This window comes from Morchella sextelata, assembly GCF_020137385.1.
Source record: "Morchella sextelata strain SCLS chromosome Unknown scls_8, whole genome shotgun sequence".
NCBI classification, from domain to species: Eukaryota; Fungi; Ascomycota; class Pezizomycetes; order Pezizales; family Morchellaceae; genus Morchella; species Morchella sextelata.
Window position 1 is genome coordinate 1,150,068 of NW_025408623.1, and position 16,212 is coordinate 1,166,279.

Below are 16,212 nucleotides of genomic sequence, written 5' to 3' on the forward strand. Positions count from 1 at the left end.
GAACTTGGTTTTTCTTTCTGATGAAGACTCGAGAGAATCGGACTGAAGGGCGAGAATGAACCTGTGTACTTATACTCCGAAGGCCTCTATTGTCTGCTCCTAATTCCTTTACTAAGTTCCGGTGGGCCTTCCCTCAGTACCGGAAACAATACCACCGCTACCCCGCTTTTCTCTAAGCGTCAGCAGGTGCTTCCGATACCCAAGGCAACCACCCTTAGTCAAAGCCTTTGTAACACCTGCAGCCTTGGTTGCCACACAACCGAGGACCTGCATGAATGAGCTGCCGCTCAGGTGTAAGCTTAATCATTGCTGTAGAGCTTTCGCTTATTGTAGACTTCACTAGCATAGTCCCTGCCCTTCAGGTGGACTTACAATGCTCCGAGGATACAGTGGATCACCGGACAATCAGAGCTTCACTCTGGCCGGTCTTCTAGACACTGGCAAGGCATAGACTCGTCAGTCATTGCTTCCATGAATAGATCCCCTTCCTAGCGCCCGGAATGTAGTTACTCTAACAGCTGGTAGCTAACCACACTGCCGGTACTTGCATATCACCGTGCAACTGGCTTCTAACAATAACTCTCAGCATGTAACCGGGCCCTGTGTGTACTCATACACCAGACAGTTGAAATGGCTCCGTTACACACGGTGCCTCATTCGCTTTCTCTGAGGTTGGGGTTCCGGTGGTTCCATATCGTGGTCGCCATCGTCATCGCGGATACGCTTTCGGGAGAAAGAGGAGATGGATGCACTGCTGTTAGCATCTGAACGGCACCACTTCCAAAGATGACCCTTTCGGCCACATCGCACACAGGCTCCATCTGTCTTTCGCTGTTCTCGGACCGGCTGTGGAACTCCTTTGGTGGCTTCGTCGTAGTCGTGGTATATTGGCTTATTCCCCGACTTGTTCTTGCTGGTGCTTTTCTTATCTTGCCCTTTTTCTCTCTCCTCAGTCTGAGCCCTCCCCTTGATCTTAAACCCCTTCTCCTTTTGCCGCGAGTTCCCACCATTATTCGTCTCCCTTCCTCTTAACTCCGCTTTCCCCAACATCTTCATCTGCTCTTGATAAGCCTCATGAGCCTTGCCGGCTCGTTCCAACTGTTGGATGTACTCGGAGTCGTCATCGGTTGGATCGAAGCGTGAGTGGCGCTCCCGGATTTCATTTGGTAGTCCTTGGAGCAGGGCGGCGCGATAGGATGCTCCTTTCATCTGAGCATGCTGGTTCATGATCTCCATTCTCGTCAGGTAGTCTCCGATGTTAGCAGAGTACTTAAACTGCTGCATCTTCATCGCGTTCTCCATAGCCTCCTGAGTGCTTAAGAAACGTTTCCTGATTTCCTGACGGAACCGGGTCCAAGTAGCGTAGTCTGCGGTTGCTGGACCTAGCATCTTGGTCTCGATGTACTCCATAAACCATTCCTTCGCCAACCCACACGTATACCTTCCAGCGAACAGTACTTTGTTCCTGTCCGTTCGGAACTTCTTCGGCTTCTGCTCAAAATAGATCTCGCACTCCATGAGCCAATGCCGCAGGTTATGCTTTCTGGCATTATCGAACTCGAAAGGTATTTTGGCGAGTGAATCTACCATATCCTCATCCTCAGGCGGCGCCGAATTCCGGTTCCCGCCTCGGTTCATTCTCCAATTCTTCCGTCCGTGCGACCATTCACTGTTATCGTCGTCATCGTCGTCGGAAGGTTCTGGATCTCCCCCAACGTTTCCTCTTGGTGGGTTTCGGGGAGGTAGATTTCCACCATTCCCTCCGACCGGAGCAGTTCCTACCGGTCGTCTGCCACTATTTCCCTGCACTGGGCCGGCGTCCTCCGGTTGTTTGCCTCCATTTCCTCCAACTGGACCAGCTTCTTCTGGTTGCTTGCCGTTCCCTGATGTTTGGGGGCCAGCATTTTGGGGGTTCTTGCCATTGCCAACAGGAACCGTTCGGGGTGCATTAGGATCTAAAGGAGCACTTGCCACGGAAGGTGCTACTGACAGATGTTGTCGCAGTAGTTCCTCCATCTCGGCTATCCGTTGGTTTCTTTCCGCATCGGACCGCTTGAATTCCGCAAACCAAGCTCGTTGCTCCCCTTTTTCCTGCTCCCGCTCTTCTCTCACCATTCTCAGTTGTCGCTCCGCCTCCTGTAACTGGTTCTCGGTTTGCAGATGACTTTGCTCCAGAACCTTGTGGTCGGCGGCTCGTGCAGCTTCGTGTACCTGTTGGACACTGGAGACGAGTTCAAAGAGCGATTCCAGATGTTGTTTTTGGGCAATGGCTTCTTGCCGTACCTTCTTGTCCAGGATTTGCCCACTCCCTTGGACTTGTTCCTGGAGGTTTTGTAGCTGCTGCCAAACGGCCTGCCCAGCTGCACCGAGATACCTCATTTGTGCCTCATGGGTATCCAAAAACTCCTGCATATTCCTCATGAACTGGGCTTGAGCAGAGCGTTTACTCGATTGCCTAGTTTGTGTGGAGGGTCCTCCCGTAAGCAGGGGGTCTGGGCTAGCAGCCCTTGATATCACCATAGAATCTTCTCCTCCGGCCTCCTCAGTTACGGCCGAGGTATCTATGAAGTAATTATCCCTTCGGGTAGTCATTGTGATAGGGGATAACGATGATAGTTCTTTTCTTTGAGGTGACTTCGTTACTCCAAGTGAACTTGTGAGTAACAATATACTGTGAGGGATGCGTACCAGACCGCAAGAGTACACTACGCAGAGCTCAGAGTTCGGCTAAGAGCTACAAAGGTAGAAGTCTCCAAGGTCTCTTCAGTCAACGTCGAGTATGAATCTCCTTGATCCGATACGGGCCCCGCGAGCTACGTTATCAACAAAGATTCACTAGAGTTAGCGTATAGGATTCGACCGTCTTCGACGTAATAGTTCAGGTAGAGTTCGAAGTCACGATAGAGTAAAGTAATTCAAAAAGTATAGTCAAATAAAGTTGTAACTCGCGTATCAACGATTTATATTGTTAAGACTCTGATTTCGCCGATGATGGTTTGGCTAGTCAGTGAATGACACAGTATTTATATCCCTCGCTTATGTCTCGAGGACCCAGTCTACTAATAATACAGAATGCACTCGGGGCATGCCCGAGACCCTGAAAAACAACCAAGAACATTTAACTCCTAAGTCCGTAACCCAAACTCCTAAATCCACTAAAACCCCTCAACCTATTTATCCACTCTAATGCACGTTTCCCGATCGATGTTTCTTCTCCATCGGCCGTCTGGTGGATAATCGTCAGTGTCGGCTATTCGGAGGTCTCGGACGGCAAGGCTACCTACTCAGGCCTCTTCCCACATCGCTTTCCCACATAGCAGAGTCCTCTCATGCCCACAGGTACCGCCGATAGGTACTCGGTCGGCTGGCAGCTTGCGCCGATTCGCTCCGAGCGGTCCGATCTTCGATCCGATTGATTCCAGCTGTCCCTCATATATCCACCGGTACCAAAACACTCCCCTCCGGCGGTTTGACGCTCCGGAGGTTATTATTGGGGTCGAAAACGTGTTTTTTAACTAGGAAAACCGCAACTCCGCATTTGGTCGAATATTGATCGCACCGTACCTCGTAGGTGCGAACCGGAGTTGATAGTGGTGTTGCCATTAGTATTAAAGGGTAGAGGGGTATCTACTAGCCTTTCTCTCACTCCGTAAATGCTTGGCATGCCCGTAACAGTTCATTCTCGCCCTTCATTCCTGTTCTCTCCAGTCTTCATCAGAAAGAAAAAACCAAGTTCTTATCGGTAGCAGAGCCCTTAAAGATTATTGAGTTCTAGCGATAGTATCTTTGAATAATCTGCAACCTGATTGTCTATCTTGCACGGCCGTCTCTATTCTATATAATTCTATTTCTCTTAGAAAGGACCCCCGTTACAGATAATCTTTAAGGCTCAAGTCACCTTCAGATTATTCTTCCCCTATACAAAAATGTCCGCCCTCCCAGCTCCGGATGCGCCCCTGCAGATTGAATGGCAGCCGGTGCCCCTCCAGCTTGATGCCACCGGGCAGACACAGCTTGTTAAGAAGCCCAGGACCGCTCTACAGACCTACATCCCCGGTTGTGAGCCTGCCTGACAGGATACCGACGAGGTTTCCCTTCAACAGTTCTTCACAGAGCTTCAGACCTACCTCCAGCACAGCCTGCAGAATCAGTTGACCCGAGGCAGTCAGGCACTACTTATTGTACAAGAGCGCCAGGCAGCACAGAATGCTCTGATGGCGGAAGCTCTTGAGTACATGAGAATGGAGGTCAACTCTGTTCAGGAAGAACTCCGGAAGTATGTGGAGAGAGATGAACTGGATGCCGATGCCATGGAGATTGAGTGGACAAACCCGGCCACTCCACCAGACTTTGTGGCCGAGATATAGAAAGCCCTTGATGAAGGAAGACTGGTGGTGGGTAGACCAGCAACTCCGGCACCAAATCCAGGCCCCAGGTCCTCTTCCAGAGCAGCCACAAGAACAATGCAGCGGAAAACCAGCCCCTTCGCAGCATTTCCGGTCCGATCCACTAGGAGAATTGTTCCTATTGTGCAGCCAGCGGTGGGAGCATCTCCCTTACCTCCTAGCCGCTTTGCAGGAGTAAACCCATTTCTTGGATTAACGGACCGATCCTTTGATTTTGAGGGAGAACACTACCCAGGTGCAGGCCGAGGACCTCCCAGCCCACTAGCCAGGAACCCGGGAAGGTTCACCATGTCTGGGGCCGCTCAACTAGCAGCAACCTCACCATTGGCAAGCAACCCAGCACTAGTAGTACCTGTGGCCCCTCCTGCTCAGGCCACCGCTCCTCCTCCAGCTGATGTGCAGGGTGGAAGCGGTGGAAATCAGAACCCTCCACCTCCCGCGGCCCAAGCTCCTGCTCCTGGAGATTCCGACAGTTCTGACAGTTCAGACTCAGAACCAGAAGGTGGTGATAGAAGAGGGTGGCGGAGATACCTTAAGAAGAAGCTGGAGAAGCAACAAAAGGATTTGTTTGCTATGATGTCTCAGCAGTACCGACCTCCGGCCGCATCTCCCTCTTCTGCTACTACCAGGGCCAGAGAACCAAAGGCACCACCACCTTCCAAGTTCGAAGGCAAGGCGGAGCAAGTGGAGACCTTCATCCGGCAATGTGAGAATGTGTTCTCCATTGAGAGCCTGTCATTTACCTCTGAGGAGGTTAAGATCCGATATGCAGGCAACTTGATGGAAGGGGAGGCAGCGATCCGATGGTATGAGGCATACCACAATTCAATTGATCAAGCCTCCGCCAACCGCCTTGCTGGAATGCCGGTGACTTTGGATCTGAGATGGAAGCGCTGGGATTCCTTTGTGGATGCTTTTAGAGCAGCCTTCGGTGAAGCCATCTCTCGAGATGATGCTGTAGCCCAATGGAATACCCTTACCCACACAGCCCGAGGAGGAATAGACCTCTTCCTGAATACTATCATTCAGCTGATGTGGAAGACTGGCTATGAGGGTCAGTTGGTGGATGAGAAGATCAATAACTCCCTCCTTGCGGACCTAGGCATGAGTTGGGCTCTTTTCAACCCCAAGCCAAAGTCCTTAATGGAGCGGATGGCTGCTCTAAGAGAGTTAGGGCACACCCATGAGAGGTACCAAGGGATGGCAGCTGAGAAAGCGCCCCCTCGGACCAAGAAAGATCCTACCGCTCAGAAGGACCAGCAGCCTAAGAGGAAAAGAGAAGCTGCGAGCTCCTCCGGATCCCAGAAGACTCCTGGACCTAAGGACAAAGCGGTGGAGCTGAAGGGTATCCCGGGGGATATTCTAGAAGAAAGAAGGAAAGCAGAAGTATGCTTGAAGGTATGACCTTCCGGTACTCCCTAATGGTAGAGTGCATAGACTGACTTGTGCAATAGTGCGGCAAGTCCAGACACAAATGGACCGATTGTTGGTCCAAGGAACCTACTGTTGTCCGAGTGGCAGCAGTGAGAGTACAAAAGCGGAAAAGAGGGAATGGCAAGTCCAACTCTCAGAAGAAGGCTAAAGTGGCTGCTGTAGTAGCAGAGGATCCACTTGTTGTACTCCCGGAGGTTACAGAAGATTTTGTATTGCAGCCTGAGCAAGACTCGGACAATGAAATCCTCTGGTAGAAAAGTGTCTGTTTGGGTCTATGTTTACTAGTTTTCTTTTATATGGGTTTTTCGGTTTCTATGTTTCTCTTGAATAAATTATGATTGTGTTTCTGCCTATTTGATTACTCCAAGCACTCTGAGGATGGGTTTAAGACCCGAAACAGCTGGTCTGTCAGTGCTCTACCAAAGTTACATTTGCTACCAAGACACTTCCAAACCGCTGCTAAAAAGAAGACTATTACACAATACATCTTCTATACTACCGCTTGGGAATAGAACCAAAGGATCTTTGATCTTAGTAGTGCCCGAAGCTAGTAGTTATGTTGAAAAGACAAAGAGAAACAAGCTCAGAACCCGCTGTTAAGCAAAAAAGATTGGAACAGAGGCTTCCCTCCTTACCAGTACATGGAAAAAGACCTATACTGAAGGCAGGACTGTCATGGACAGTCAAAGGAAAGGATGAAGGCGCCCAAGGGTCTTTCCTGTTTGACACCGGTTGTACAGGAGCAATCCTCAACCAGAGTTTTGTCAGGAAGCATGGAATTCCCTTAGTGCGGCGGGATCAACCTCTGACAATGTTTGATGCTCAAGGAGATGTCATGATGGGAGGAGGCGAGTATTACACTCACCCGGTCCGCATGATTATGGGAGATCATAAAGAGACACTCCGATGGGAAGTGGCTACTTTGGAAGAAGGAATGACCGGTTACCTGCCAATTAGTTGGGCTAGGAAGCATAACCCGGACATCAACTGGGAACTCAACACCATGAGCTGGAGGAGTGACTACTGCAAGAAGAATTGTCTCCCAGCGGTCACCAAGATTGAACTGATCTCTCCATACCAGATGTTGGAAGAAGAAGAGACAGTCTATCAATTGGTTGGTTCAGTATGGTATGATGAGGACGGAGGTGATATTGCTGAGAAAATACACCACCTATACCGGGATTGGGCTGATGTGTTCAGTCAAGAGAAGATTGAGGAAATGCCGCCGCATTCCCATAATGATTTGAAGATCAAACTCTTGCCTGGTACCGCTCCCCCATTTGGCCCGCTGTACCCATGTTCCGCTCCAGAGTTGAAGGCCCTCCGAGAGTACCTGGACAAAGAATTGTCTTCAGGAAAGATCTCTAGATCTAACAGCCCTGCTGCGGCGCCCATACTGTTCATTCCTAAGAAAGATGGGACATTGCGGATTTGTGTGGACTACAGAGGATTGAACAAGGTCACTGTCAAGGACAAGTACCCGCTGCCTATCATGAGTGAGCTCAGAGACAGGTTGTTCAAGGCCAAGATCTTCACAAAGATAGACCTGAAGAACGGCTTCAATTTGATCAGGATAGCAGAAGGTGATGAGTGGAAAACCGCTTTCAGAACCCGCTATGGGCTGTATCAGTATAATGTGATGCCATTTGGTCTATGCAATGCTCCCTCCGCTTTCCAGGCAATGATCAATGATGTGCTAAAGGAACTACTGGATGAAGGAGTAGTTGTCTATATTGATGACATCCTCATCTACTCAGAGACTGAGAAAGAGCATGAGCTATTGGTCAAGAAGGTACTACAGAAGCTTAGGAAAGCTAAGCTCTGTGCCTCGATCAGTAAGACATCCTTCCATGTCCGAGAAGTAGAATACCTAGGCTATCACATCTCGGAAGAAGGAGTATCTATGTCAGAAGACAAGGTGGAGGCAGTTAAGGAATGGCCGGTCCCTGAGAATATCAAGGCAGTACAGGCATTTCTCGGATTTGCAAACTTCTATCGCCGCTTTATTGAAGGCTTCAGTAAAGTTTGCAAACCATTAACTGACCTCCTGCAAAAAGACAAGAAATGGTATTGGACGGCAGCACATGAGCAGGCCTTTGAAGAACTCAAGAGGCTGTTCACAAGCGCTCCAATCCTCCTTCATTTTGACCCTAGTAGGAGAACGGTGGTCGAGACAGATGCCAGTGATTTTGCCAAGGGAGCGGTGCTCTCTCAGTATGGGGATGATGGGAAGCTACATCCGGTGGCATTCTATTCTAAGAAGTTCTCCCCTGCTGAGATCAACTATGACATTCATGATAAGGAAATGGGAGCTATTGTAGCCTCTTTCCGGGAATGGGAACACATGCTCAAATCTTGTGAGCAAGAGATCACGGTTTTCACAGACCACAAGAACTTGGAGTATTTTAATTCTATCAAGGTTCTCACTAGGCGGCAAGCTAGATGGTCCGAGGACCTCGCAGGCTCCAATTTCAAAGTTGTCTACAGACCGGGAGAAAAGAATGGCAAGACTGATGTGCTATCTAGGCGCTGGGATCACCGCCTTGGAGAGGGAGGTGAAACTTTGCAGCCGGAGCCACAGATCTTTTTTAGGCCAGGTCAATTGGTTTTGGATCCTGCAAAGCTAGCGGCTGTCAGGGTGAATCAATTGCAGAATACATTCTTAGAGCGCCTATACACGGCTGCTAAAGAGGATAGTTCCTGGCAGGAATTGCACCGCTCCCTGGTTGACAGGAAACCAAATTTGGACCAGAACTTGTCGGTCAAGAACGGTCTCATCTTCTACAAGAATAGATGGTATATACCCAAAGACAAGAAGTGTTACGGGCATGCTAAGCATTTACGGAAGTGAGAGAAAAGGCTAGTAGATACCCCAATACCCTCTGTACGCTAATGTCATCTCTGGACCGCACTCGCGGAGTGTGGTGCGACCAATATACGATCAAAACACGGAGTCATAAAAAATACGTTTTCGACCCCAATAATAACCCCCGGAGCGTCAAACCGCCGGAGGGGAGTGTTTTGGTACCGGTGGATATATGAGGGACAGCTGGAATCAATCGGATCAAAGACCGGACCGCTCGGAGCGAATCGGCGCAAGCTGCCAGCCGACCGAGTACCTATCGGCGGTACCTGTGGGCATGAGAGGACTCTGCTATGTGGGAAAGCGATGTGGGAAGAGGCCTGAGTAGGTAGCCTTGCCGTCCGAGACCTCCGAAGAGCCGACGCTGACGATTATCCACCAGACGGCCGATGGAGAAGAAACATCGACAGGGAAACGTGCATTAGAGTGGATAAATAGGTTGAGGGGTTTCAGCGGCTTTAGGAGTTTGGGTTACGGACTTAGGAGTTAAATGTTCTTGGTTGTTTTTCAGGGTCTCGGGCATGCCCCGAGTGTATTCTGTATTATTAGTAGACTGGGTCCTCGAGACACAAGCGAGGGATATAAATACTGTGTCATTCACTGACTAGCCAAACCATTATCGGTGAAATCAGAGTCTTAACAATATAAATCGTTGATACGCGAGTTACAACTTTATTTGACTATACTTTCTGAAATACTTTACTCTATCGTGACTTCGAACTCTACCTGAACTATTACGTCGAAGACGGTCAAACACTATACGCTAACTCTAGTGAATCTTTGTTGATAACGTAGCTCGCGGGGCCCGTATCGGATCAAGGAGAATCATACTCGACGTTAACTGAAGAGACCTTGGAAGCTTCTACCTTTGTAGTTGTTAGCCGAACTCTGAGCTCTGCGTAGTGTACTCTTGTGGTCTGGTACGCATCCCTCACAGTATATTGTTACTCACAAGTTCACTTGGAGTAACGAAGTCACCTCAAAAGAAGAACTATCATCATTATCCCTTATCACAATGACTACCCGAAGGGATAATTATTTCATAGACACCTCGGCCGTAACTGAGGAGGCCGGAGGGGAAGATTCTATGGTAATATCAAGGGCTGCTAGCCCAGACCCCCTACTTACGGCAGGACCCTCCACACAAACTAGGCAATCGAGTAAACTCTCTGCTCAAGCCCAGTTCGTAAGGAACATGCAGGAGTTTTTGGATACCCATGAGGCGCAAATGAGGTATCTTGGTGCAGCTGGACAGGCCGTTTGGCAGCAGCTACAAAACCTCCAGGAGCAAGTCCAAGGGAGTGGACAAATCCTGGATAAGAAGGCACGGCAAGAAGCCATTGCCCAAAAACAACATCTCGAGTCGCTCTTTGAGCTCGTGACCCATGTCCAACAAATGCAAGAAACCGCACGAGCCGCTGACCACGAGGTTCTGGACCGCAACCATCGGATTACCCAGAACCAACTGTTGGAAGCGGAGCGACAGCTGAGGATGGTACGAGAAGAGCGGGAGAAGGAGAAAGGGGAACAACGGGCTATGTTTGCGCAATTCAAGCAGTCCGATGAGATAAGAAACCAACGGATAGCCGAGATGGAGGAACTACTGCGACAACATCTATCAGTAGCGCCTTCCGTGGCTAGTGCTCCCTTAGACCCTAATGCACCCCGAACGGTTCCTGTCGGCAATGGCAAGAACCCCCAAAATGCTGGCCCCCAAACATCAGGAAATGGCAAGCAACCAGAAGAAGCTGTCCCAGTTGGGGGAAATGGAGGCAAGCAACCGGAGGACGCCGGCCCAGTGCAGGGAAATAGTGGCAGGCGCCCGGTAAGAGCTGCTCCGGTAGGAGGGAATGGTGGAAATCAACCTCCCCGAAACCCACCAAGAGGGAACGTTGGGAGAGACCCAGAACCTTCCGATGACGATGACGACGATAACAGCGAATGGTCGCACGGTCGGAAGAATTGGAGAATGAATCGAGGTGGGAACCGGAATTCGGCGCCGGCTGAGGACGAAGATATGGTAGATTCGCTCGCCAAAATACCCTTTGAGTTCGATAATGCCAGGAAGCATACCCTGCGGCATTGGCTCATGGAGTGCGACATCTACTTCGAGCAGAAGCCGAAGAAGTTCCGAACGGACAGGAACAAAGTACTGTTCGCTGGAACATATACGTGTGGGTTGGCAAAAGAGTGGTTTATGGAATATATCGAGACCAAGATGCTAGGTCCGGCAGCCGCGGACTACACCACTTGGACTCGGTTCCGTCAGGAGATCAGAAAACGTTTCCTAAGCACTCAGGAAGCTATGGAAAACGCAATGAAGATGCAGCAGTTTAAGTACTCTGCCAACATCGGGGACTACCTGACGAGGATGGAGATCATGAACCAGCACGCTCAGATGAAAGGAGCTTCCTACCGTGCTGCCTTGCTCCAAGGACTACCAAATGAAATCCGGGAGCGCCACTCACGCTTCGACCCAACCGAGGACGACTCCGAGTACATCCAACAGTTGGAACGAGCCGGCAAGGCTCACGAGGCTTATCAAAAGCAAATGAAGATGTTGGGGAAAGCGGAGTCGAGAGGAAGGGAGCTGAATAATGGTGGGAACTCGCGGCAGAAGGAGAAGGGGTTTAAGATCAAGGGAAGAGCTCAGACTGAGGAGAAAGAAAAGGGGCAAGATAAGAAGAGCACCAGCAAGAACAAGTCGGGGAATAAGCCAATATACCACGACTACGACGAAGCCACCAAAGGAGTTCCACAGCCGGTCCGAGACCAACGGAAGACCGATGGAGTCTGTGTGCGATGTGGCCGAAAGGGTCATCTTTGGAAATGGTGTCGTTCAGATGCTAACAGTAGTGCATCTATCTCCTCTTTCTCCCGAAAGCGTACCCGCGATGACGATGGCGACCACGATATGGAACCACCGGAACCCCAACCTCAGAGGAAGCGTATGAGGCACCGTGCTAGGAAGCCGGCTGCTACGGCTGCGGCAGAGTACACCAGTGGGCAAGCGTTTGTGCGAGAACGCGGATCGGAATCTGAGATGGATTTCGACGAGGATTTTTAAAAGGGGACTCTGATGAGTCAGGTCAGGAGTATCCCCAGATTGCTATGTTATCACTGACGGAAAACAATAAAAAAAATATGAAAAGAAAAAGGCAGGAAGGGAGAGCGTCCCAACCGGAGAAAAAACAGAAGATTTTGGAGGAACCTATTCATGGTCCTCGACCTATCGTTAATCAATTCCTTTGTTTCGCGGAAAAATGTTTACCTTGTAAGGTGTTGTTGGATACTGGTGCAACTGGTCCTGTTTTGTCTGCTGTTTTTGTTGATAGTTTTGAGGTCCCGAAGGTGAAACGAGACGTCCCGGCCCGGGTATTTGGATTTACGGGAGAAGTTATGAAGGGCACGGGACACGCCTTTACACAAACATTAATGATAATGTCGAGGGGGCATCAAACACAGTTGTCATTCGAGATCGCCCCTCTCCCAGCTGGCATCGATGCAATACTGTTACGGGCATGCCAAGCATTTACGGGAGTGAGAGAAAGGCTAGTAGATACCCCAATACCCTCTGATACTAATGGCAACACCACTATCAACTCCGGTTCGCACCCACGAGGTGCGGTGCGATCGATATGCGACCAAATGCGGAGTTGCGGTTTTCCTAGTTAAAAAAACACGTTTTCGACCCCAATCATAACCCCCGGGTCGTCAAACCACCGGAGGGGAGTGTTTTGGTACCGGTGTATATATGAGGGACAGCTGGAATCAATCGGATCGAAGATCGGACCGCTCGGAGCGAATCGGCGCAAGCTGCCAGCCGACCGAGTACCTATCGGTGGTACCTGTGGGCATGAGAGGACTCTGCTATGTGGGAAAGCGATGTGGGAAGAGGCCTGAGTAGGTAGCCTTGCCGTCCGAGACCTCCGAAGAGCCGACGCTGACGATTATCCACCAGACGGCCGATGGAGAAGAAACATCGACAGGGAAACGTGCATTAGAGTGGATAAATATGTTGAGGGGTTTCAGCGGCTTTAGGAGTTTGGGTTACGGACTTAGGAGTTAAATGTTCTTGGTTGTTTTTCAGGGTCTCGGGCATGCCCCGAGTGTATTCTGTATTATTAGTAGACTGGGTCCTCGAGACACAAGCGAGGGATATAAATACTGTGTCATTCACTGACTAGCCAAACCATCATCGGCGAAATCAGAGTCTTAACAATATAAATTGTTGATACGCGAGTTACAACTTTATTTGACTATACTTTCTGAAATACTTTACTCTATCGTGACTTCGAACTCTACCTGAACTATTACGTCGAAGACGGTCAAACACTATACGCTAACTCTAGTGAATCTTTGTTGATAACGTAGCTCGCGGGGCCCGTATCGGATCAAGGAGAATCATACTCGACGTTAACTGAAGAGACCTTGGAAGCTTCTACCTTTGTAGTTGTTAGCCGAACTCTGAGCTCTGCGTAGTGTACTCTTGTGGTCTGGTACGCATCCCTCACAAGAAGCTTCAGATGGAAATACTGTCCGATACCCATGACTCTAAGGTGGCTGGTCATTTTGGCCAATTCAAGACACTAGAGCGGGTGAAAAACAACTTCTTTTGGCCCAACATGGATAAGGATGTTGAGGAATATGTCCGGAGCTGTGACAGCTGCCAGAGGAATAAGACCTCTAGACATAAGAAGTTTGGTATGCTCCAACCGTTGGAGATACCCTATCGGCCATGGACTTCCATCTCTATGGACTTCATTGTGGGATTACCGGAATCTAGTGGGTTTACAAAGATCTGGGTAATAGTGGACCGCTTTTCGAAGATGGCACACTACATCCCTCTTCCTACCCTCAATAAAACGGAAGATTTGGCTAAGCTGTTCTTGAAGGAAGTTTGGAGACTCCATGGTTTACCTGATGACATAGTCTCGGACAGAGATAGCAGGTTCATTTCTCACTTTTGGCAATCTCTCATGAGTCTCCTCAATGTGAAGCTGAAGATGTCCACATCTTTCCACCCACAAACGGACGGTCAAACAGAAAGAGTTAACCAGACCCTGGAACATTACTTGCGGAGTTATTGTTCATATCAACAGGATGACTGGGCAGAACTCTTGCCTTTGGCAGAGTATGCATATAACTCGGCGGTCTCTGAGTCTACCAAAGTATCGGCTTTCTATGCCAACTATGGTTATGAACCCAGGACCAATTGGCCGGCCCCAAAGGAAGGAGTAGAATGGAACAATCCAGCGAGCGAGGTCATGATATCTCAATGGGAATCTATCTGGCAGGCTATGAATACCAGCCTGGGTAAAGCTAGATTAAGGATGGCCCGGTGGTATGATGCTCATGCCCTGGCACCGCCTGAAATCAAGCCCGGAGATGAAGTTATGTTGGACCGGCGCAATGTGCAAACAAAGCGGCCTTTGGGAAAATTGGATCAGAAGAAGATGGGACCCTTTAAGGTCTTAGAAGCTATTGGTACCCGTGCCTACAAGCTCTCTCTCCCCCCTCAAATGGGAATCCACCCGGTCTTTCATGTCTCTCTTCTGGAACCTTACAGAGTACCGGTAGATCCTGAGAAGAGAGTTCCACTACCGGAACCCGAAGAGATTGCAGGAGAACAGAACTGGGTTGTCCGAGAAGTAGCAGATAGCCGGATCAATAAGAAGAGAAGACGAGTGGAATACCTAGTGTTGTGGGAAGGTTATGAGAACGAGGATGCTAAATGGGAACCTTGGGAGCATCTAAAGAAGAGTGCTGAAGAAGCCCTTCGGGATTTCCATATGAGGTGTCCTAAGAAACCCAAGGACAAGCGGATTGTTGGGGTGTAGTTTTTCCTTTAGGTTTTCGTTCCTTGCATATCACGGAGTTTCTTGTCACATAGAATGGATGGTAATAGAATGGTTATAGGTCTCGGAGACCAAGATCCTGGAAGAGGGGAGTGGTGTAACGGAGCCAGTTCAACTGTCTGGTGTATGAGTACACACAGGGCCCGGTTACATGCTGAGAGTTATTGTTAGAAGCCAGTTGCACGGTGATATGCAAGTACCGGCAGTGTGGTTAGCTACCAGCTGTTAGAGTAACTACATTCCGGGCGCTAGGAAGGGGATCTATTCATGGGAGCAATGACTGACGAGTCTATGCCTCGCCAGTGTCTAGAAGACCGGCCAGAGTGAATCTCTGATTGTCCGGTGATCCACCGCATCCTCTGAGCATTGTAAGTCCGCCGAAGGGCAGGGACTATGCTAGGGAAGTCTACAATAAGCGAAAGCTCTACAGCAATGATTAAGCTTACACCTGAGTGGCAGCTCATTCATGCAGGTCCTCGGTTGTGTGGCAACCAAGGCTGCAGGTGTTACAAAGGCTTTGACTAAGGGTGGTTGCCTTGGGTATCGGAAAATACCTGCTGATGCTTAGAGAAAAGCGGGGTAGCGGTGGTATTGTTTCCGGTACTGAGGGAAGGCCCACCGGAACTTAGTAAGGAGTTAGGAGCAGAGAATAGAAGCCTTCGGAGTATAAGTACTCAAGTTCATTCTCGCCCTTCATTCCTGTTCTCTCCAGTCTTCATCAGAAAGAAAAAACCAAGTTCTTATCGGTAGCAGAGCCCTTAAAGATTATTGAGTTCTAGCGATAGTATCTTTGAATAATCTGCAACCTGATTGTCTATCTTGCACGGCCGTCTCTATTCTATCCGATTCTATTTCTCGTATAAAGGACCCCCGTTACACAAGGGCTACCAAATGAAATCCGGGAGCGCCACTCATGCTTCGATCCGACCGATGACGACTCCGAGTACATCCAACAGTTGGAACGAGCCGGCAAGGCTCACGAGGCTTATCAAGAGCAGATGAAGATGTTGGGGAAAGCGGAGTCGAGAGGAAGGGAGTCGAATAATGGTGGGAACTCGCGGCAGAAGGAGAAGGGGTTTAAGATTAAGGGGAGTGTGAGGGATGCGTACCAGACCACAAGAGTACACTACGCAGAGCTCAGAGTTCGGCTAACAGCTACAAAGGTAGAAGTCTCCAAGGTCTCTTCAGTCAACGTTGAGTATGATTCTCCTTGATCCGATACGGGCCCCGCGAGCTACGTTATCAACAAAGATTCACTAGAGTTAGCGTGTGATGTTCGACCATCTTCGACGTAATAGTTCAGGTAGAGTTCGAAGTCACAATAGAGTAAAGTATTTCAAAGTATAGTCAAATAAAGTTGTAACTCGCGTATCAACGATTTATATTGTTAAGACTCTGATTTCGCCGATAATGGTTTGGCTAGTCAGTGAATGACACAGTATTTATATCCCTCGCTTATGTCTCGAGGACCCAGTCTACTAATAATACAGAATACACTCGGGGCATGCCCGAGACCCTGAAAAACAACCAAGAACATTTAACTCCTAACTCCGTAACCCAAACTCCTAAAGCCGCTGAAATCCCTCAACCTATTTATCCACTCTAATGCACGTTTCCCTGTCGATGTTTCTTCTCCATCGGCCGTCTGGTG

General features: G+C 49.3%; 4 protein-coding genes across 4 annotated transcripts; 3 read left to right on the forward strand and 1 right to left on the reverse strand.

Annotated features, from left to right (window-relative positions):
* Positions 1-639: 639 nt before the first annotated feature.
* On the reverse strand, positions 640-2,592 carry H6S33_012517 (uncharacterized protein; the record flags this gene model as incomplete). Its single annotated transcript, XM_044843876.1, has 1 exon — positions 640-2,592. One exon carries the CDS (start codon positions 2,590-2,592, stop codon positions 640-642), a length of 1,953 nt encoding a protein of 650 aa, XP_044695166.1.
* Positions 2,593-6,396: 3,804 nt separating this feature from the next.
* H6S33_012518 (uncharacterized protein) lies at positions 6,397-8,691 on the forward strand (the record flags this gene model as incomplete). The annotated part of the gene is made up of 1 exon (XM_044843877.1): positions 6,397-8,691. One exon carries the CDS (start codon positions 6,397-6,399, stop codon positions 8,689-8,691), a length of 2,295 nt encoding a protein of 764 aa, XP_044695167.1.
* Positions 8,692-9,718: 1,027 nt separating this feature from the next.
* On the forward strand, positions 9,719-11,770 carry H6S33_012519 (uncharacterized protein; the record flags this gene model as incomplete). The annotated part of the gene is made up of 1 exon (XM_044843878.1): positions 9,719-11,770. One exon carries the CDS (start codon positions 9,719-9,721, stop codon positions 11,768-11,770), a length of 2,052 nt encoding a protein of 683 aa, XP_044695168.1.
* A 1,459-nt stretch (positions 11,771-13,229) lies between these two features.
* Positions 13,230-14,543, forward strand: H6S33_012520 (uncharacterized protein; the record flags this gene model as incomplete). Its single annotated transcript, XM_044843879.1, has 1 exon — positions 13,230-14,543. The coding sequence occupies one exon, from the start codon at positions 13,230-13,232 to the stop codon at positions 14,541-14,543; it is 1,314 nt and encodes a 437-aa protein (XP_044695169.1).
* Positions 14,544-16,212: the final 1,669 nt, after the last annotated feature.